This window comes from Cydia strobilella, chromosome 16 (assembly GCF_947568885.1).
Source record: "Cydia strobilella chromosome 16, ilCydStro3.1, whole genome shotgun sequence".
Taxonomy (NCBI): Eukaryota; Metazoa; Arthropoda; class Insecta; order Lepidoptera; family Tortricidae; genus Cydia; species Cydia strobilella.
In genome coordinates this window covers 494,422-517,107 of record NC_086056.1, presented here as the reverse complement: position 1 = coordinate 517,107, position 22,686 = coordinate 494,422, and the positions used below count along the sequence as shown (strand labels likewise).

The 22,686-nt window shown below is 38.0% G+C and overlaps 2 protein-coding genes across 2 annotated transcripts; both read left to right on the top strand.

Annotated features, from left to right (window-relative positions):
• Positions 1–8,994: 8,994 nt before the first annotated feature.
• Positions 8,995–11,608, top strand: LOC134748479 (pickpocket protein 28-like). The gene is made up of 4 exons (XM_063683281.1): positions 8,995–9,210; positions 9,776–9,985; positions 10,669–10,840; positions 11,477–11,608. Exons 1-4 carry the CDS (start codon positions 9,005–9,007, stop codon positions 11,606–11,608), a joined length of 720 nt encoding a protein of 239 aa, XP_063539351.1. The 5' UTR covers positions 8,995–9,004.
• Positions 11,609–20,047: 8,439 nt separating this feature from the next.
• Positions 20,048–22,450, top strand: LOC134748396 (uncharacterized). The gene is made up of 4 exons (XM_063683178.1): positions 20,048–20,258; positions 21,121–21,313; positions 22,066–22,172; positions 22,308–22,450. Exons 2-4 carry the CDS (start codon positions 21,129–21,131, stop codon positions 22,448–22,450), a joined length of 435 nt encoding a protein of 144 aa, XP_063539248.1. The 5' UTR covers positions 20,048–20,258; positions 21,121–21,128.
• The last annotated feature ends 236 nt before the right edge of the window (positions 22,451–22,686 follow it).

Genomic DNA, 22,686 nt, shown 5'->3' with positions numbered 1-22,686 from the left:
GCAAACGATGCTGTCCCTTTCTAAGTATACTAAAAAACAGAGCAAGAATTATATCGGAGTATTTTACAGCGCCTCTAGGTGTCACTTAAAGAACTAAATATCAAACGTATGAGTAAACGGTACATTACCTATCGAAATCCTTAGCAAACTACCAGTTTTGACATTGACATATTTGCTCACGTCTACGCGGTCAACGTAATTTACTTTCTTGTATATATGTATGTGTTTATTGTTAATTTAATATTAATAATATTATTTAAGCTATCATATAATGTTTATAATTCTCTGAATTCAAAATTCTGGGCTAAATCATCAGTGGCGTGCCTAGAGTTTTGGAGTAAGGCAAGCCGAAAGATTATGTTTTCGTAATAACTGCAGTCCAATCTTCACTCTTTGTACTCAAATGAATTTCCTAGCGTATCGAGGCGAGCTAATCATAGCGCACAGGGCATACTCATACTACTACTAGATAGAATTTTACAAGCATATCAGGGCCTACCGCGAACACCGAAGTTTGCAAGTTGCAGGCATTTTTCTCTGTCACACTAATTATTTACGCCTTAATTGAAGTAAAACAACAATCCCTTGTGTTTTGTAAACGGCCGTACAGAATTTTCTCTTATGCGACTGACTTATCTGAGAATACAAAAAAAGTCGTGTGTTGATTTTGGCGCGGAAATGATATCCCGTTTTTCTACAAAGTTTAACGATTTTACCTTGCCTTCGTTGAGTAATACGTGGACACATCCCTTCCCTTCACAAGAAACGACTTCATCCATAGTTAATGTAGCCACTTTCATAAGTTTTACAAACAAATTAGAGGACAAATTGTAAGTACAAACGCGTAACTGAACAAGGCCACATCGACTAAATAATAATATACTTGAAGCAGGGGGGTGTCACTGCGCAGTTTAGGTATATTTGGCCGGCGCACCGCCCGAGAGGGTGTATGGCAGTGGGCTGCCGATCGGCTCGCACGATAGTCGTGTCACGTGGCGCTCGCGCAAAATTGTAAATACGCAATGGCTTCGAAACCTAAATCGCGATCTAATCTGTATAAAAGATAATTTGGAGCTCTTCAAGGCAAGAGTTCAAGGTATCTCATAGGTAAGCGTGCTCCACCGTAGACCACATCATCACTTACCATCAGGTGGGATCGTGGTCAAACGCCTGCCTATTCATCATTAAAAAAAAATGTTCTGTTTACGGATGTCTGAATAAACGGAAGAACAAGGAAGCAGAAAAAACATTCTTTTTAAATTCCGGACTATATTGACCGACATATTTTCAAAGGAATAAGTACTTCTAGGGAACCCTTATAGGGATAAGTCCGCCTTTGTACATTGTATATATTTTTGTTCTTTTATTGTGATTGTAAATTATAGGCGCACTAGTTCATGACAGTATAGATGTTTATTCTGTGAAATCTAGGAGAATACTAAACAAAATCAGAATATAAAAAGGAACATAAAACTACAAAAAACAATACAATTCAAAAATATAGAAAAAGTATAAAAAGTAAACATGTAAAAAGGTGCGTCGTCCAGAGAGATTATATCTGTCTTATGTACAATAAAGTTTTTACATACATACATACATACATCTGTGGCATACCTACTTCCGTGAGAATCAGACATACTATCTCCGGCTAAAAATTTTATGTTTACAGAATCAACGTTTGTAATTCTTACATATTTATCTTAAAAATAATAAATCAGTAGGTATAGGTACAAAAACTTGTCAAGTGACAACCCCGTGCCGACACTTGCAGCTCGGTCATAAAACTGCGGCGCGCAAAGAAGATTCACGGTTCGTGGGCAGTTATAAGTTTCAATTTTGCTTGCAGGCGGCGAGTGTAGGTATAATTTCATACCTAATTCTGGCTTTTGTGAAGGAGTGAATTTTCTGTACGGTAGTACTATCAGTTATTCTGTGCTTGAAGTTGGTAATTAAACACGCGCTCGTACGAACTATGCAGCTAACTTCATACCAAATAAAATTGCTATAGTTTGTCAAACATGAATCTAGATTCATGCTAATTTCAAACACACAGAGAATCATACTATCTGTCTTTCACTGGTACTAGCACCCAAAAGAAAAGGATGAGTATAGTTTTTTTGTTCTTATTTACTGCCAATTTGGTTTAACTAACTATAGTCGGTAAATAAGGCCCCATAAGCACGAGAGTTTTTTTCAACGCGCGTTAAAAAAGCGTTTAAATGACAAATGGATAACCATGGATGTATTCACACGAAGGCGGTTTTTAAGCGCGGCGCTTTTTAGGGTTCCGTAGCCAAATGGCAAAAAACGGAAACGTCTGCTGTCTGTCTGTCCGTCAGTATGTCACAGCCACTTTTTTCCGAAACTATAAAAACTATAATGTTAAAACTTGGTAAGTAAATGTATGTTGTGAACTGCATTAAGATTTTCACACAAAAATAGAAAAAAAAAATTTTTTTAGAGGTTACTTAGAACTGAAACTCAATTTTTTTTTTCATCAAACCCATACGTGTGGGGTATCTCTGGATAGGGTTTAAAAAAATAATATTGAGGTTTCTAATATCATATCTTTCTAAACTGAATAGTTTGCGCGAGAGACACTTCCAAAGTGGTAAAATGTGTGTCCCCCCCCCCTGTAACTTCTATAATAAGAGAATGATAAAACTAAAAAAAATATATGATGTACATTACCATGCAAACTTCGACCAAAAATTGGTTTGAACGAGATCTAGTAAGTAGTTTTTTTTTAATACGTCACAAATTTAATCCGCAATTTACCTTTCACTCACGTTTCACATAAAAAATACATTGTTTAAATTGTGTAATGTAAGGAACCCTCGGTGCGCGAGTCCGACTCGCACTTGGCCGGTTTTTATCGAGCACTGTTCAATTTCGGCGTTGAGCGTTGGCCGTAAATTGAATTGAGCATACGGAACTCCGTGTATCTGTTCTCACAAGCGTTATAAAAGCGCCGGCGCTGCTGTCAGATGGCTTTCGAGTGTCAATCGTCATGGCTCTGCCGAGACGCGTTTGAATACATAATGCATATCGTCACATTCGTAACAAATAACTATGTGGGAGCTCGAATAGTGTTGTTTTGATTACACATGATTTTCTGTATCAGAAACTGTATGTGTGAACTGGGTCTAATGACAAGCAGATTAGATCCACGCAAAAGCAAACAAAAATGGTATTACTATGATAATCTAAATTATCAAATCTCATATAGTCTTATTTATATACTTATATATGAAGTTAGTATGAGATGTAGTTATTACTGTTAGTTGTACATACTTACCAAATATGCTACAAACCTATTAAACAAAAAATACCACTTCATTTTATTATTATTTATTACAAATTACAACCTTGGAAATATTGTTGCGTTCCAGAAGGTATATCATTTTTCTAGCGAGTGTTCACAAAGTTAACCTAGCATAGTTAGTCTAGCATAATCTACCTCTATGACTATATAACATTTTTAGAATTTCCAGAGTTGCCTGTGGCCTATTTTATTTACAAATTGCATTGATATGTAGTTCGAAGCGGTTAAAGTACCTAAAGATTACTCAGGTTTAGGTGATTTATCAACTATACATCTAACTTTCACTACCAACATATTTTTAGTTCTTATTTAGTTTTTAAAAAGCACTGTATAACACTATATTCTTCAGATATCTTCCTGTTTTTATAATTTCTGAATGTGTAATGATGTTTACTGGCCAAGACACATCCAGAATACTGCACATTCGGCCACATCAGATGATGTGGCTGTGATCATACAGTTCCATAGCTGTTACTAAGTTTCCAAGTTTCATCAGCTACTATCATTGTTGTTATACTCCTGAAAAAGAATAAGTTTATAGGTTATTTAGTAAGTTTACTGCTACCTACGTTAAGCATTATACACATTCATACTTTATACATTAGTCACTAATCATATGGTATATTTACCTTGCAATTTGTAAAGGTATCGAGACATCATAAAGACATCGATGGACAGACATGGCAGGTTGTCTGATAGGATTAGGCCTTACAATAACACTCCATCATTATATTTGTGGGGTTGTTTTCTTGGAGGAACAAAAGGTTTACTATAAGGCGTTTAATTCGACCGAACTTTACACAGTGAAGTTATTTATTTTACTATTATTTTCTAAACGGGCACTTGCCTCTTGTTTGACTGTTTGACACTCTTAGCGTACGTTCAAATACTTCTGTTTTTTCGTGTGTTTTAGGTGTCGTGATAAAACTACAATGATTAACTAAGCATTTAAATGATAATTTAATAACGGAAATGCATTTGTAACATGATAAAACGGTAATAAACATCCGAATAAAAATATTTCGTTCAAATATTGTTGTTTCCAAGTTGACAGAAAATGTCACATCGAAAACGCACGTATTTTTCGATGACATCTGTCACGTTTATTCGCGTAAACGGCGTAAAGTATTTACCTAGAATAATTCTGTCTCACTTTTCGTTATATAGTTAGAAAGAGAACGTTTTGGGTGTGAAGTTAGGCATGTATCGAAAACTCACGTTAAAACGTTTGTGACTCATGGTGCCAGTTGACTTTTTTAGTTTTTTACGTGACCGGTAGAGGCACTGTACAATTACTCCATACATTTTCCTTAACTTTCTCACTTTCGACTGTCATTTACGGAACTCATGGTAGCCGTACAGTGCAGAGTTGGGCAAAAATTATTTATTTACAAATAACCGGGAAGATAACTAAATCATCATTTATTTGTTATTTTGAGTTTATCTAGATCAGTTTCATTTTTATCTAGATAAATTAGTTGGGATTTTAAATAAAAGATGAATGTCAATAGTACAGTGTCAGTGTGACGGTTTGACCCGACGTGACATTCTATAAATTTATTATTATAAGCTTACTTCAATAACAAACGAGGCCAGTTATCTTCATCTAGATAATTTATCTAAATAAAAAAGTTGTCAACGCACTATTTGTGATTGTATTTATCTTCGAATAAATTTATTTGCAATTATTTTATTTGAAATAATTATCTAGATAATAAATTATCCAGATAACGCCCAACTCTGCCCTTGATAGCGTGACATGACGTACGGGTTTGCGTTAAGTGTCATTTTGTATGGGATTTTGAGTTTCCAAAACGTCCAACCAAACTTATAGTTTGATCAACCATAAAACATAGATTGTACCAAAGATAGATATAACTCCGTAATAGATGGATACAGTCTAAGGAAAAAACGTGCCTCGAAAATCAAGAAAATTTGATTCTCGTTCAGAGGGCGCTACTAGTTTTGGCCTACAGTCGTATAGATGGCGTTGACGGTTTCGTTTGTTATTTAACAATTTTAACGCATATCAGTGAAAGAACATGGGTCAAAATCATAAAAAATAATTAATGCAAATAAAAAAAATCATTTATCTATATTTAAATACATTCTATCGTATTTTCATAAATCTTCATTTTTAGTTTTAAAGTGTGTCGACAGATGGCAGTGAATTTACTGGGGTTACAAAATTTACTATGACAGTACCGCTCTAGTATAAGTTACTCTATGATTGTACTCAATATTGTCTTCGGTTACCGCGATAGTTACTCATGAAATAAAACTATGAAAACGGATTATATCGCGTATATTGAATTTATAATACATCCCGACGTTTCGAACCCTTTACAGCGTTCGTGGTCAACGGGTGACGAGTTTATTGAGTTTATGACGGGGTTTATTTCATAGATTGTACTCCTCACACGGTTGTCAACTTTTGTTCAATGACTCAAAAAATATCAAGTCGTTAGAGCTCCTATTTTTAATACAAAATAATATTATCTTCAATGTACGCCATTATCCATTGTGATTGACCACTGCCAAAATTCGCAATTCGTTGCGTCTTAGAATAAACTTTAAAGTGTATAAAAAATCAAAACAAGTTATTTTTAAAAGTTGCTGAATAAATGTTGGTCAGTATGAGCAAAGATAGATATAACTCCGTAATAGATGGATACAGTCTAAGGAAAAAACGTGCCTCGAAAATCAAGAAAATTTGATTCTCGTTCAGAGGGCGCTACTAGCTTTGGCCAACTGTCGTATAGATGGCGTTGACGGTTTCGTTTGTTATTTAACAATTTTAACGCATATCAGTGAAAGAACATGGGTCAAAATCATAAAAATAATTAATGCAAATAAAAAAAATCATTTATCCATATTTAAATACATTTTATCGTATTTTTATAAATCTTCATTTTTAGTTTTAAAAATGTGTTGACAGATGGCAGTGAAATTACTGGGGTTACAAAATTTACTATGACAGTACCGCTCTAGTATAAGTTACTCTATGGTATGAGTACAGCCAAAGAGGATATTTTGTACAGCCTACAGTTAAATTTTTTGCTCGTATTACAGACCACGAGGCCACACCCTGTATATCAACAGCGTCATCTAATGGACTATTGTTGTTCTAGCTAGTTGCACATTTAGTTGTTGGTTCAAATGTAGTTCTATCGTCGTGTCGGTCGCTAGGTAGCTAGTTATCTTTACTAGGTAACATTTGCGGGCAACTTGGTATAGATGGCGGTGTCACTGAGGCCTAGCGTTTTTGTGCTCACCAGTTGGCGCTACTGTAGATGTAGGTCCAGAAAAACAGATCTCAAAATTCTTCTATGCTTATTTTTATAAAATCAATACGTTCTATACACAAAGGTATTTTAACGTCTAAATGTGCCATTTTTTCAACCTTTTTAGTTTTGCATATATTTTAGTTCGCACTTTTTTTAACCACTAACATTTATTGAACTATATCTATTGTTTACCATGATTGATGAACAAATACTTACCACACCTATGAATAAGGAGTGAAAATTCCCGATAAACAAACTTGAAACCCCCAAAACTTCTATGCATTTGACATTTTGATACACTAGCGCCCCTAGCGGCGAAATTAAACGCGGCAGCCCTCATTCACAGTATTACAAAATTATCCTCATTCAAGTTTGCAACCCCTAAATTTTCGCCACGCTTCATAGATGGCGCGAACGCTTAAATGGCATAGTGCTTGAATTTTTACGTGGCAGCTGTTTTAGATTATATTATTGTCAAGTTTTACATTTATGTCTTTATTGAAGCTCTGTAACTTAACACATGACAGAAACGATGAAGTAATATACTTAATTCACTGATTGAAGTTAGGGATAACTAGGTATTTAAAATATGTCAGAAATCAGAACAAAATACCGGTACACTAGAGCGGTACTGTCATAGTAAATTTTGTAACCCCAGTAAATTCACTGCCATCTGTCGACACACTTTAAAACTAAAAATGAAGATTTATAAAAATACGATAAAATGTATTTAAATATGGATAAAAAAAATTTTTTATTTGCATTAATTATTTTTATGATTTTGACCCATGTTCTTTCACTGATATGCGTTAAAATTGTTAAATAACAAACGAAACCGTCAACGCCATCTATACGACAGTAGGCCAAAGCTAGTAGCGCCCTCTGAACGAGAATCAAATTTTCTTGATTTTCGAGGCACGTTTTTTCCTTAGACTGTATCCATCTATTACGGAGTTATATCTATCTTTGGTTTAATTGAATCATGAGTGATGTGGATTGATTAGTGACAAAGGATTAATAGCGTCCCTTATGCAAGTATGCGGAAAATTGTTAAAATCGATTTAGGTACTTTAATTTTTCTCTATACCTGTGTTGTTTCGTGACTTCACGCTTAATTAGAATAATTAAATATTCTAAATACCCTTGATTAGCATGTCAGTGTCGGATTTTTAAGTGTGCATGTTAATGACAGTGCATGACACACGAAACTTAGCAAAGTGCAATGTCAAATCAAAATTAAACAAACAGTACCTACTAAGCTCATTTACTTAGTGAACCTTTATGTGCAATTTTACTCGTAACATTTTGTATAAATAATAGAAAAATCTCTAATGATTCAATCATGTTAATGAGTTTTATCCAAGATACTAAAATGCTATTTCAATGTTAACTAAAATAACCAAGAGTGAATAGGCTGTTACTGAACCGGTGAGCTCCATCTTAGGCCCTGTCTTCACTTTCCATCAGGTGTGACTAGGGCCAATCGCCGATCAGTTTATAAAATAAAAAAAAAACAAAACAAAGATTTGATTAGTTTTCTTCAACGCCTACGTTTTTGCAATAGCAATGCCCGGATCCCGATTTGTGCGATTTTGCTACGAATTAAATATTATAAGTGTAAAGTTATAAGATAATATATAGTGAGGTAATTACGAGGTGGTTTTCTAGTAGAATGATAGTTAAGCGATTAATCTATTTAAAGTATTTTATTTAATGCATGTATCAAAACGATAAGACCCCCTGTTATTGATACCTACTACCTACCTATTTTTGTCATTATACAATTTTTTTGGTATGTATATGCATAGAGTAACTTATACTAGAGCGGTACTGTCATAGTTAATTTTGTAACCCCAGTAAATTCACTGCCATCTGTCGACACACTTTAAAACTAAAAATGAAGATTTATAAAAATACGACAGAATGTATTTAAATATAGATAAATAATTTTTTTTATTTGCATTAATTATTTTTATGATTTTGACCCATGTTCTTTCACTGATATGCGTTAAAATTGTCAAATAACAAACGAAACCGTCAACGCCATCTATACGACAGTAGGCCAAAGCTAGTAGCGCCCTCTGAACGAGAATCAAATTTTCTTAATTTTCGAGGCACGTTTTTTCCTTAGACTGTATCCATCTATTACGGAGTTATATCTATCTTTGGTATATGTAATCATTCTTGTATAAAGAATATTATTATCAAAATAAAAATCTTGCAAGCAGCTAACTGCAACGACATCGTATCGTATGTATCGTATCGTATCATATGTACGTTGTACGTACCATTATCAGCCGTGAAAGTGCATGGCGACTTTATCAATGAATTATTTTCATAATTTCTCCATGCAATTTCGCAGCTCACTGTACGTGCAGAGAAATAGTTGACAATGCGTACAGTAGACCCATCCGTCTGGTCCAAGAAGGTTCAACGTCGTAAACTGCATCTATCTCGTCCATTGAGGTTCGGTACACGATGGGGGCTGGAGGCCCGCGTGAGGGGCAGCTTCAGAGACGCCATGGCGGATTTCTGGAGTAACTGCTCCGTAGAAGGAGTAAGAAGGATCGTTAATGAAGAAACACCGCAATGTGAGAGGTACAAGCATTACTGGCATTGGTTTTAGATAGTAAGCATAATCATTTTGTTGATTAGTTAACAAATCATAAATTCAATGCTACTCAAGAGAAGCCTGTAGCACCGAATGAGTCGATATGCTCTGGTCAAGTCGGCAGCAAACCGTTAAAAGAGTGCAGCATACGAACGGTCGTTGCGAAGATCTTTGGAGAGGCCTTCTTCTTCTTCTTCAGTCGGTTCCTCAATTAAATACTGAGGATCGTGACATCATGCCCTTCTGCTGAAGACCAGGTTCCTCCATAGGGTTCTGTTCCTCGCCAAGCGCATGGCCTGTGCATGGAGAGGCCTATGTCTTCTATAATCTAACAAGTCTCCAAACTTTCTCATCCGCCAGCCACTAATAAGGCTTCAATTCCGCCGGGATTGTAAAAATGAAAATGAAAAAATGTTTATTTGTTTACAATTGTTTGAAGAGGGCCGTAGTTATTCTGTGATTTTTCACGGGTTTCCCCACGCCGGACGAGGAAAATTCGCGTGACACTGACCCAAACCTTCAATACATCTACTAAATGTTTTATTGATCCAGATACCGCTGGATGCTGCTAGTAACCATCTCCCTAGTAGCCGGCCTCCTGACGCTCTCCATGAACCTGGTGCGGCTGGTCTCGGAGCCCCCCCTCGTCATCAGCCTGCAGAATGCCCAGCACTCCATCGAAGACCTGGCCTTCCCAGCTGTAGCGTTGTGCAGCTTTAACGTCATCAGCCAAAGGAAGTTGAACAAATTTTCAGCTGACATGTAAGAATCTAAAAAGGAGTGTCAATTATAAAATAAATCTTACAACAAAAAAACACACAATTATGGCTGCAGTAAATAGGCAGCCGCGGAAGCGACAGAATTTGACACCGTTCGTCCTAAACTCCTCCTTCCCTTCACGGTCGCTAAACGTTCTGTCGAAACGCTCACCACAAAACAATTAAAAAAATCACATTGTGTCGAAGCTCCAACTTCGCAACCCTCAGGATGAATCTGGACTTGATTTCCTTGACCTTCGTAAGGTCCACTACCTTACTAATGAAACGGGAACGGGACACATACAGCAGCGCCGTCGGCGTTGTAGACTCGAAACAGCCGATGGACGCATTCCTCGCAACGTGATATACGTCTAAGTAGGATAGCCAATTATTGTGTGAATTGGCGATCCTAGCGGTATGTCACGTTGCGAGGAATGGTGTTAACCTTCGATAGGAGAGGAACCAAATTCAGAACCAAAATATGAATGACTTTAATCTTTCGTTCATAGCCATTAGTGGAACAGAACGGTCCTCTGCCACCATCCGTCGGAAGTTGGTAATTTCTGGCGCCCTTCTGACCCTGGCGTTACCCAAGATAGACCTCCAGTTCGAACATTATCTCTCACACCAATCCTAAAAAAAACTGAACTTTATGAAGCTTATGCTCGAGCTTAGATTGTATTTCAGAATCAGTAAGGACCGGAACAGCACCTACTCACTTGCGGCTATTCGTGAGAACCTGCTGGATTCTGGCGCCCTGCTGACGCTGGCACTGCCCGTGGTGGACCTTCAGTTCGCGCACTATCTCTCTAAGATTGCTCCTGGCGGTGTACTGAACGTCACGTTACTTATGTACGAGGTCAGACTTGTTTTCTATTTTTAATCTTATCAATATAGTTGTGAGCACCCTCACTTCTATGATGAACGACCGGTCTCTTCTCTTACCTGCCTTGTATTGGAGCCAGTGTGTCTTATGGCGGACAAGTTATACTGTGTTCGGGCAGTTTATATTATAAACTATTAAATTTTTAATGGGCTTCGCAGCTTGTTTATCTACAGTTTCAATGGAGGAAAATACGTTGCCACGATTTTTTTCCAATGAATTATTTTCGCACATTTTCTCACTCTTAGTTTAAAATTGATCTACATCATCATCATATCAGCCGAAAGACGTCCACAGCTGGGAATTGGCCTCCCCGCGACCTGAACCAGATCGTCGGACCATCTTGTTGTGGCTCTTTTCCTGCTGTGTTTTCCGGTTCGCGGTCGCCACTCAAGAACCTTTCTGCCCCATCGGCCATCGGTTCTGTAATTGATCTTAGCTCATTATAATTAGTTTTGATTTAATTATTGTCACTATTAGTCTTAGTTCCGCAGCAGAGTAAGTCATGAACACTGAGGGAGTTAAACCTAGTAAAAATTCAGAGCCATCATATGTCACGTTCTTCTCAAAAATGCCAAGACAAGTAGCTTTCACCAGATTTTCTGTCCTCAGCTAGCCCCAAGTTGCGAGGACGTCCTGCTGAAATGCTCGTGGGCCGGTAAAGAGAAACCCTGCCACAGATTGTTCGCGACCCGCATCACCTCCGTCGGGGTGTGCTGCGTGTTCAACGGCCGATATGAGTGAGTTTTATATATCGTCTTTATTATTATCTAATCAGTAGTCAAAGGTGCATAATGGAGCATCCGTTCTAAAAGATAGATTGTATTCTCACCTCAGCAGCTCGAACAAGCCTACTTTCGTCACTCCCTGGAGTGAGGAAAGTCGCACTTTCCTCACTCCAGGGAGTGAAGAAAGTGCAATTTTCCTCACTCCATGGAGTAAAACAAAGTAACTTTTTAATTTAGCGAAGGCCATGAACTGCCACTTCATACTTTTATTACAATTTTTTTTTTATGTTTTTTTTGTTCTCTGTATTATTCTGTGTACCTAATTCTAAAATAAAACGACGAGTTTCGTTCGAATGATATGAAGTGACAGCTTTATTAACTAAGATCGGTTACTTACAACTTGAGCACAGATGGCGCTAGGAGTTATAGAGTTGTGCATATTTTGACATTTACAACACCCCCACTCAAAATATATCTTACAATAACTAAATAAACAGCAAAATAATATAAAGGTTGCCGCTACACTCTTACAATGCCCAAGGCATTCATAAATTTGTAATGCTTAATAGTGCTTAAACTTTTTGTAAGTAAATCAGCTGGCATATCAACTGTGCATAAATACTTAACTATAACAATATCTTTTGTTATCAGGTCTCTACAATAATGAAATCTTACATCAATGTGTTTGGTTCTGTTATGAAATACAGGATTAACTAACAATTTGTGTGCACTTTGATTGTCATTATGCAAAGTAATTTTATACATTTTCTTTGTGATTTCATATTGTAAGTTTCTTAAATATACCGCCTCCTTACAGGCCTCTGAAATACTAACATATTCAGCTTCGGTACTTGAAAGCGATATACATTTTTGTTTACTACAGCTCCAAGATATGACCGATCCGGACATTGTAAAACAAAACCCTGTGTATGATTTTCTATCATTAATATCACTACACCAATCTGAATCTACAAAGCCCTGAATATTGATATTCTCATTTTTACAATATCTTAATCCTACATTTTTAGTTTTCTTTAAATATCTTAGAACTCTTTTTGCATAAATCCACTGTTCTTCATTATTACAGTTATTAAATTGACTAAGATATGACACAGAATAAGCTATGTCAGGTCGTGTTAAGACCGCTAGATACATTAAGCTTCCTATAAGCTGTTGGTAGGGATTTTGACAGGTTATAACATTTTCCTTCTTACTCTTCAAATTTGCCTCCATCGGAGTATTTGCTGTCTTACATTCTGACATATTGAACTTCTTTAATATCTGATCAATATATTTTTCTTGACTTAGAGTAACAATATTATTTTTTGTATCAAATTTAACTGACATACCAAGACATTCTTTGACTCGACCCAAGTCTTTAATTTTAAAATTACTACTTAACATTTCTTTTAGATGGTTTAATTCTTGTGGGTCATTTGAAAAGATCAAAAAATCGTCTACATATAATGTTACCATGGTTTTATAATTACCAACAATTTTAGTATATAAACATGGTTCTATTTTAGATTTATTATAACCATCGGCTAACATACAACTGTCCACTTTTTTATGCCAAGCACGGGATGCCTGTTTGAGACCATATATAGCTTTATTTAATTTAAGAACCTTTTTGTCATCAGTACAGGCAAAACCTTCTGGTTTCTGCATGTATATAGTCTCATCTAGGTCTCCGTTCAAAAACGCTGTCTTGACATCAAGATGAATTACATCTAAGTTTAACTGAACTGACAGTGCAAACAAAAGCCTTAACGTAGTATGTCTAACTACTGGAGAAAATGTCTCTTCATAATCTACACCATACTTTTGAGTACACCCTTTAGCCACAAGCCTTGCCCGATACCGCACATTATTGTCCGAGTCACACTTCTTTTTAAGAACCCACTTACACTTCACTATTGTACCACCACTAGGAGCATCAACAATTTCCCACGCTTTGTTGTCCTGGAAACTCTGTAGCTCGTCCTGCACAGCTTGCTCCCAAAACTCCTTCTCTGGTCCTTCTAGTGCTTCTTTCAGTGTGAGCTCATTATCAGATTGGTCGCCGTTCATGCACATAAAACCATACATTTCAGGTTTTTTCTTTTCTCTCACTGGAAAAACCCTTCTATTTTCTGTAATTAAGGTTTCATCACAGACTGTCGACTCTTCTGAGGGCACATAAGTTTCATCATTTAAATTTATGCTACCTGTGGAAACAAATGAGTCCTCTAGCTCACTGACCTTGTCTGTGTCCTCCACTGGTTCTGGGCATTGTGGACCTGGGTTCTGCGCAGACTCTTCTAGCATATCTTCCACTGGAACATGAGTTTCTTGCTGAGTATACTTATCTTCCATAATGATGACATCACGACTAGTTGTAATACTTCTAGTTGTAGGGTTGTATACTCTGTACCCCTTGACATCCTCAGGATAACCAATAAGTATGCATTTTTCTGATTTCTTGTCCCACTTGAGTCTCTTTTCTTTTGGTATATGCTTCATGACTGTGCTGCCAAATACTCTGATGTGAGCCAGATTTGGCTTCTTCCCTGTCCACAGCTCATACGGTGTACGATTATTCAGTCCATTTTTCACAATGCGGTTCTGTAAATAAACAGCACAATTAACGGCTTCTGCCCAAAACTCTTTGCCGAGACTTGCTTCAAATAAAAGGCATCTGGCCTTCTCTGTGACCGTACGTATTGTCCTTTCACTTAGGCCGTTCTGTTCAGGCGTGTATGGATTTGACTTCTGATGAATTATTCCTGCTTGCTTTAAATAATTATCGAAATCTAAACTACAAAATTCTCCACCATTATCACTGCGAAGGTTCCTTATTTTCTTAGATGTGAAATTCTCTACCTTTGCTTTATATTCCATAAAACACTGTAGAGCTTCACTTTTATTCTTTAAGAAAAACACATGAGTCATGCGGCTGTAATCATCGATAAAGAGAAGAAAGTACCTGGAGCCTCCAAGAGACGGACTTTCCATGGGGCCTGCAACGTCACAATGCACTACATTCAGCAGCTCTGTACTTCTGTTACCTTCATTAGCAAAAGGCAACCGACTCTGCTTTCCCTCGCAGCACACAACACAATTTGACTTGCTAATATCTGCCTTCTCTTCCAATCTGATGCCTTCTACAGCATTCTGCATTTTATTCATGCTATGACTACAAACGTGTCCAAGACGGCGGTGCCAAAGGGACGGTGATTCCACTACAGAAGCCACAAAACAGGTCACTGTATCCAGTTTGTAAACACCATTTATAAGTGTTGCTGTAGCTATCAATGTTCTCTTCTTATTAAAGATTTTACATCCATTTACCGTAAACTGCACCTTATTCCCTTGTTTTATCAGTTGACTAACTGACAAAAGGTTTGTAGTCAGGTTAGGAACACACAGTACATTCTCGACCACTATGTCGTAATCACACTCTTTAGTTGAAGTCGTGATATTCATGTTTCCGCTACATATCACAGGCACTCTAGTCTTGTTAGCGACCATAATTTCTTTTTCAAAAGAGCCTGAATAACAAGCATCAATCACCCAATGTTCATTGCAAGTAATGTGAGTACTCGCACCGCTATCAACGTAGAAATCACTTTTCTGAAAGTCTCCTGTATAGAATACAGCACTAAAAGCATGACTTGTTTTATTTTCACGTTCAGATTTGTCGGCTTTGTCGCATTGATTACGATAATGTCCATGCCGTTTGCAGTTGTAACATTTGACGTTTCGTTTCTCCTTGACATTGACAGGTGACGTCTGTGCAGTCGCGCCATCCTTGCGAACCACAGACTTGTTATTTTTCTTATGTTGGCTGCGGAAACATGCTAGTGCGTTGGTCACATCACTATTTTCCGGTTCCATGTCCATCAACTTAGCTTTAATGGCGTCCGTTGTGATATCTATGCCGGCATGTTCTATCGCCATTATCATCGGCATATATTTTTCACTCAATCCCGCTAGCATGATAGAACCGATCCACTCGTCACTTATGTTGAAACCCGTTCCCGACAATTTTTGACCCGTTTCGACAATTTGAGTCACATAAGACGCCATTGATGTACAGTTTTCAAGTCGAATTGACATAAGATTCCTCAACAAGCTAATCTTTCTTGTAAAGCCCGAATCATCAAATAGTTGCTTCAATTTTGTCCATAAATCATACGATGTCGTGACGCTTTTTATATGAATATAAATAGACGGATCTATTGTCAAAATCAATTTAGCTTTCGTTTTGCTGTCTTGTGTCGGTGTCGCCGCCGACGCCGACGTTGTTTCATCTGGTTTTTTAATGCACTTTTCCATGCCTTCCAGCACCAGAAAGTTCTCGACTGCAAAACACCACTCACTATAGTTTTCGCGACCTTTTAGTTTCGGTACATTCACTAAATAACTTGAGCTAGCAGCCATGATTTTGGATAACGGTTTTCACCAATTACTATTTTCGCACAGTTTTATGAGTTTTACTTCACTTTTTAGTCCAACCGTAAAATACACAAGTCCCTTAGTCCATCACACAAAACTTTGCTGATAATTCTGACTATTAACTTGTAAAATAGTAATTATAAGTAGCTGGGCCCATAACCTAAAATAAAACGACGAGTTTCGTTCGAATGATATGAAGTGACAGCTTTATTAACTAAGATCGGTTACTTACAACTTGAGCACAGATGGCGCTAGGAGTTATAGAGTTGTGCATATTTTGACATTTACAACAAATTCGAAATACATTTTAACCTTTAATACGTTCTCACTACTGAGGTGAAAAATTATGTGTGCCACACGAGAGCAAAGTAATTTTACATCTCGCTCAAATACAAAATAAACACTCGCAAGAAAAACCAACTTTCCTCTCTTGTTGCACAAATAACTATTTCATACTTAGCAACTGCAAAGGCCTGACACATGTTTATTCCGACGGCATTGCCTGATTTGATTAAAGTGAGCAGTGAGCACCTTATTTTAAAGGTATCAATTAAGGCTAGCCAAATTACTTTCGGCTTTCCAAGCAGATCTGACTGACGCGCTACCACTTTAGGTACTTAGTTTAGGTACAGGAGTTTAGAACTGTTGCACAAGAAGTTCGTCACTGCGTTACATACGATTGGTCCTTTTACCACTCTCATTTGACAAAGTTCAACAATTTTCACCAGAGTAAGCCATGAGCCATGTGATGGACACTCCTTGACAAGTGACGAAAAACCTCAGTGTTTAGTTTTGTAACTTGAATTACTTGTTTTGTAACTTGAAAGACAAACATAGTTTTTTTTTGTATTTCTAGGGATTTTGACCGCCACACTTCTCCAAAGATCTTGAATAAGGTCGGTTTAGAAAACGGTCTCTCCTTGGCCATCAGAGAAAACGTTGACGACTTTGCTTATGAGAGGAAACCTTCGGCAGGGATTGAGGTATGGGTATATTTCTTAATAGTTTAATTAACGCAGAGGTAAAACCTTCCCGCGTCAGGGAGCCAGCGGTGGCACCACTGAACGATACTTCTTCCTTTGATAATTCTAGTGAGATTATAATATCACTACCCTCAGCCCGACGCGACTTCACTCTTTCATAGTTTATGACCTCCTTATCCTTAGAAATTTATAGAGAGAGTTGTAAGATGGAGCATGGACATTCTACAGCAATGACAACTTTTGTCGGTGGCGTGACACGCATAGCAGACCCAAATAGTCTGCATAGATCTGTAAAATATACTGTTGAATTTAAAGATACGTTATGAAACGCAATCATGTGATTCATAGGCTTCCTAACTTGATGAAGAAGTATTACAAAAATAGCGTCACGTACAATTTAGTTGGATTATCTTAGCAGTCAAAGCAAAGCATCAGCATGGTTTGGTCCAGTCGGTGCGGTATTGGGTTCTGGGTACTGGGTTCTAGCAGAATTACCAGTGCTTCGCTCGAAAGAGTGGAGCGTATAACCGAAAAGTATATAATAAGATAGAGCGATACTGTCATAGCATAGAGTAACTTATACTAGAGCGGTACTGTCATAGTAAATTTTGTAACCACAGTAAATTCACTGCCATCTATCGACACACTTTAAAACTAAAAATTAAGATTTATAAAAATAAGATAAAATGTATTTAAATATGGATAAATGATTTTTTTTATTTGCTTAATTATTTTTATGATTTTTGACCCATGTTCTTTCACTTATATGCGTTAAAATTGTTAAATAACAAACGAAACCGTTAACGCCATCTATACGACAGTAGGTCAAAGCTAGTAGCGCCCTCTGAACGAGAATCAAATTTTCTTGATTTTCGAGGCACGTTTTTTTCTTAGACTGTATCCATCTATTACGGAGTTAGATAGATCTATCTTTGGTCATAGTAAATGTTGTAACCGCTGTAAATTCACTGCCATCTATCGACATACTTTTAAACTAAAAATTAAGATTTATAAAAATACGTTAAAATGTATTTAAATATGGATATATTATTTTTTTATTTGCATTAATTATTTTTATATGATTTTGACCCATGTTCTTTCACTGATATGCGTTAAAATTATAAATAACAAACGAAACCGTCAACGCCCTCTATACGAGAGTAGGCCAAAACTAGAGGCGCCCTCTGATCGAGAATCAAATTTTCGTGATTTTCGAGGCACGTTTTTTCCTTAGACTGTATCCATCTTTTACGGAGTTATATCTATCTTTGGTATAACTGAGCCAGAACCCTTGTGTTTTGCTGCAACGCACTCAGCTTTCCTACAGTTTATTTTTTAAGTTTTGTATCTCTTTTGTTTCTTTTTTGCGTGTGTATTGTGGCAAACAAATAAATGGTTTATCTATCTATCTATTGTCATTTAGACGAGCAGCGGTGTCAGCATAGTTGCATTTTTATCACCTGTCACTATGCCTGTCACTTTCGCACTTACATACTTGTTAGAACTTGACAGGCTTGGTGACAGGCGATAAAAATGCTACCGTGATAAGGCCGCTGGTTTCTTTCCCTTCTCTATTTTCTAGAAGCCTCCTTTGTTGCACGACTCAGAATACAGTACCTGGCAATAAATATTTCACATCGGAATTTCGGCTTCGTAAAGCGTTGTCTCTAATAAATATTCTCTTTCTAAGGACCGATGTGCAATATTTATCGCCGGGTTCATAATAAAGGTATTTTATTAAAACTGTAACAGACGGGCGTACCGGACTGCAACCTTGTGCCGGTCCGAGCTCTTACCGTGAAGAAGTTGTCCGCCGTACGTACAGAACGCAGCTATAAGTGAAAGCGAGCAAAAAATATGGACGGACCAAGATCGTGGTCCGGTCCGCCAGTCTGTTACAGCTTTTACGATTGACAGGTGCTGATATTCGACGGGACTGAGTACCCGTTCCTAGAGGGTGGATCTGTGCGCGTGCAGCTCGCCCCGCGCGAGACCTCCTCGTACTACACCATCTCCGTCCGCGCGCAACTTGTTAGCCCGGAGATCGTCTACTTCACTGAGGCTTGGGTGTGTTATTATCATTCGTATGTTGTGTACAATAATAATAACAATCAGCAAAAGTATTAGCTTAGCACCCGCAGATATAGTCCACGTTAGACATATTTTTTTTGTTTTAAGTTTACGAAAAAGTACGTTCACCTACTCTCTAATTGTTCAAAGCACGGATTATGTAATATTGTCTTCGGTTACCGCGATAGTTACTCATGAAATAAAACTATGCAGCCGTTGACCACGAACGCTGTAAAGGGTTCGAAACGTCGGGATTCAATATACGCGATATAATCCGTTTTTCATAGTTTTATTGTTTTTTTTTTGTCTAGTAATAAATAGTTTAAACTCACTTTCTCCCACAGTCTCCCACAGCTTATAGTTTTGTTTTATTTCGTTTAATTGTGTTTTCCCTGGTTGCTCTGAAAACCAGCGCCATGGCTAAATATCTTATCCATCGGCATATGCTGAGTGGCATCCATTTTGGTGTTAGAATATATTAGAATAAGATGTAATAGGTTAAGTTTTATGTTTTACACATCTTCTTATTCTTCTATTCTATTACCAGGTATTCTTATTAATTCATAAGTATGTTCTAGTTTATGGCCTCCTACAATAGTGCTTTGATAGATATTCGGTTAAATTGTCAAAGAATTGTTTGACATGATGCCAACGGCCAGTATTTGTCACCGCACCGCTCGCCGTCGGCAGGGTGTTCATCCCCACACCCTAGAACGTAAATGGTCGCGCTCTGTGCGGTTTAAGAGGAGTTTCCTCCCGCGGACTCTCCAGCTGCGGAATGAGCTCCCTGCCTAGATTTCCCGAGGGGCTGCAGTATGGGGTTCTTCATAAAAGGAGTGTACAGGATTTTAAAGGTTCGGCAACGCGCATGTAACATATCTGGAGTTGCAGGCGTCCATAGGCTGCGGTGACTGCTTACCATCAGGTGGCATAATATGTTTTTACGACAAATAGTCTTGGGTTCATAACTTTCTTTTGCATGATTTTGTTGTTAGCGAGGCTGCCGAATCTCCAAGGCCAGCCCCGCTCGCTCCAGCCGCAGCTACTCCTGGTGTCTGCTCGAGTGTCGCCGCAACGCCGCTCTGCAGCTGTGCGGCTGCGTGCCCTACTCTCTGCAACCGAGGCAGGAACGAGTCTGCACGCTCAACGAGCTCAGCTGCTTGAACAAGCATCGAGGTAAAAGAAAACCAGTCGCAACTGGTCACGATCTGGAGAAGCTCATGATCAGCGTAGGGATGAACGTATGCCCACGCGTTGGGCGGACAGAATAATTTCAGAAACAAGCGACATTACAGACTGGTATGCACGGACCCAAGACACAGTGATTAGTGGCTTGGAGAGCACTGGTGAATAGTCTCCACAGTTGTCCAACCAAGATAAAAATGGAAGAAATTAGAGGGAGCGACTACCACTTAAGTCCAATACTGGAAGGCTCAAATAGTTTAAAATTTTTTTTATGAAATAGGATAGGATTTAATGGTATGGCAATCTAGATGTTATGGCAAATGAAGGGTACACGGAAAGAACATGTCTAGTCACTTTTTTCGAAAAACGATATTTTCATTTTAAAAATGTAGAGTTCTTAATAAACTATTAGTTTTATCTTTTGCTACCACTGTATAATATATGTAACAAGGCTTTTTTTTAGTTAAAAAAGATCTGGTCACGGAATTACCATACATTTTGACATGGTTCCAAATTTTAAAACCGCGATTACTCAAAATGTTACTAAAGTGACTGAGTGAGTGTTTCCGTGTACCCTACAAATATAAGCTACAGATATAGTGAATAATTGTTTGCCATCGTATTTTCTCAACCTCAGTTCTTATTAAGAACTGAGACTGACTGAAATAGACACGTTCGTGCGTTTCCGTGGAAATACGAGTTATGCACTACGTCTGTACCAAATAATCCACAAAGACATGTTCTCCATTTTTGTAAATAGATCATTATAATGTGCGTGTGAAAATCGTAATCTTTATTCTAAAGGCTTACCTTATACTGCTATAAAATGCCTGCACCTTGTGAATTTTTCCAGAGAAGTTCATGTATTACCAACCCACGGGCTACACCTTGGAAGACCCGGCCGGGGAGGCCCTGAGTGAGGAACTGCAGGATGCCCTCGTCTGCTCCGAGTGCTGCGCGGACTGCGCCCGTCCCGTCTACCGTGTGACAGCTTCTTATGCCCCGTATTTCGGCCGGCATAAGTCAGTGTTCTTGGACAAATTCACGTAAGTTAGAGTGATCCTGTGTCTAAGTTACCAGAACCCTGTCTATCGTGTGTCAGCTTCTAATGCTTCATATTTCGGCCGGCATAAGTCAGTATTTCTGGACAAATTCACGTAAGTTAGAGTGATCCTGTGTCTAAGTTACCTGAACCCTGTCTATCGTGTGACGGCTTCTTATGCCCCCTGAGCCCTGTCGTGTTACTTCACGTGAATCAAACGTCATAATGAGTGTCCCTTGAATGTACAGTTTTTTTGCAATAGACATGCTAACAACTTGTAACATGAGGAGCAGACATGTTAGTAACTGTAAGGTGAAAAATTCTTTCCAGTCGGGCTAGGCACTTCATACTTCGCTGTGTTTTTTTTAATGTATTCTATTCCCATTATAAAATTACATAATATATAATTAACTTGGTTGGGTAGACCGTCATAGGGCAAAAACTCTCGTATTCAGTGTTGGCCGAACGTTAATTGCAATTAACCATTAACCAGTACAAATTGAACCGTTAACCGTAACGGACGGTTACAGTTTACTGTTCAATTTGTACTGGTTAATGGTTAATTGCATTAACGTTTCGGCCAACATTGCTCGTATTTGTAGACATATTTCGCTCAGGCACAGTCATAAAGGAATAGCTTCGCTCCTTCTGCTCTGTGGAGTATGTGTACAAACGCAAGTTGAAGCGACGAATGTGCGTGACGGTCTTACCTGTTAGACGGCCTTCTCCACATTGACCTTTAATTTTATTTGCCAGACACGGCCTGTCACTGATAAACACGAGCGTGTTCCACTTCTTCTACTCGTCGGAAGACCAGTATCTTTACGCGGTGATGAGTAACTCTGACTGGTACGAGACGATCGGTGAGTATGAATATTTTGCATCAAAACTAAGTAATTTTAATAATATTTACACCTAAACCAGGAGGAAGTTCGTTTTGGAACATGATTGTGAGTTAAGAACATGACTGTAAGTTAAGGTAATAATTGACATTTCAGGGTCGATCAGCAGCCAATGTGTGATTCTCCTGGGCATCAGCCTGGTGTCAGTGTTCGAGTTAGTGTTCCACTGCACCGTTAGATGGCGCCACCATTATAAACGGCGCAAGAGACTGCGAATAGGACAAGAGGCATTCGCATAAGATATTATTAATAAATTTGGTTGGTATTACGGTATTAATGAACATTTCAGACTCGACCAGCAGCCAATGTGTGATTATCCCGGGCATCAGCCAATGTGTAATTATCCCGGGCATCAGCCTGGTGCATGGTGTCCGTGTTCCAGTTAAACTGCACCGTTAGATGACGCCACCATTATAAGATTTATAAGTAAATAAATTCATAGCAAGTTTTATAGTTTTATTATTTACTATTGAAG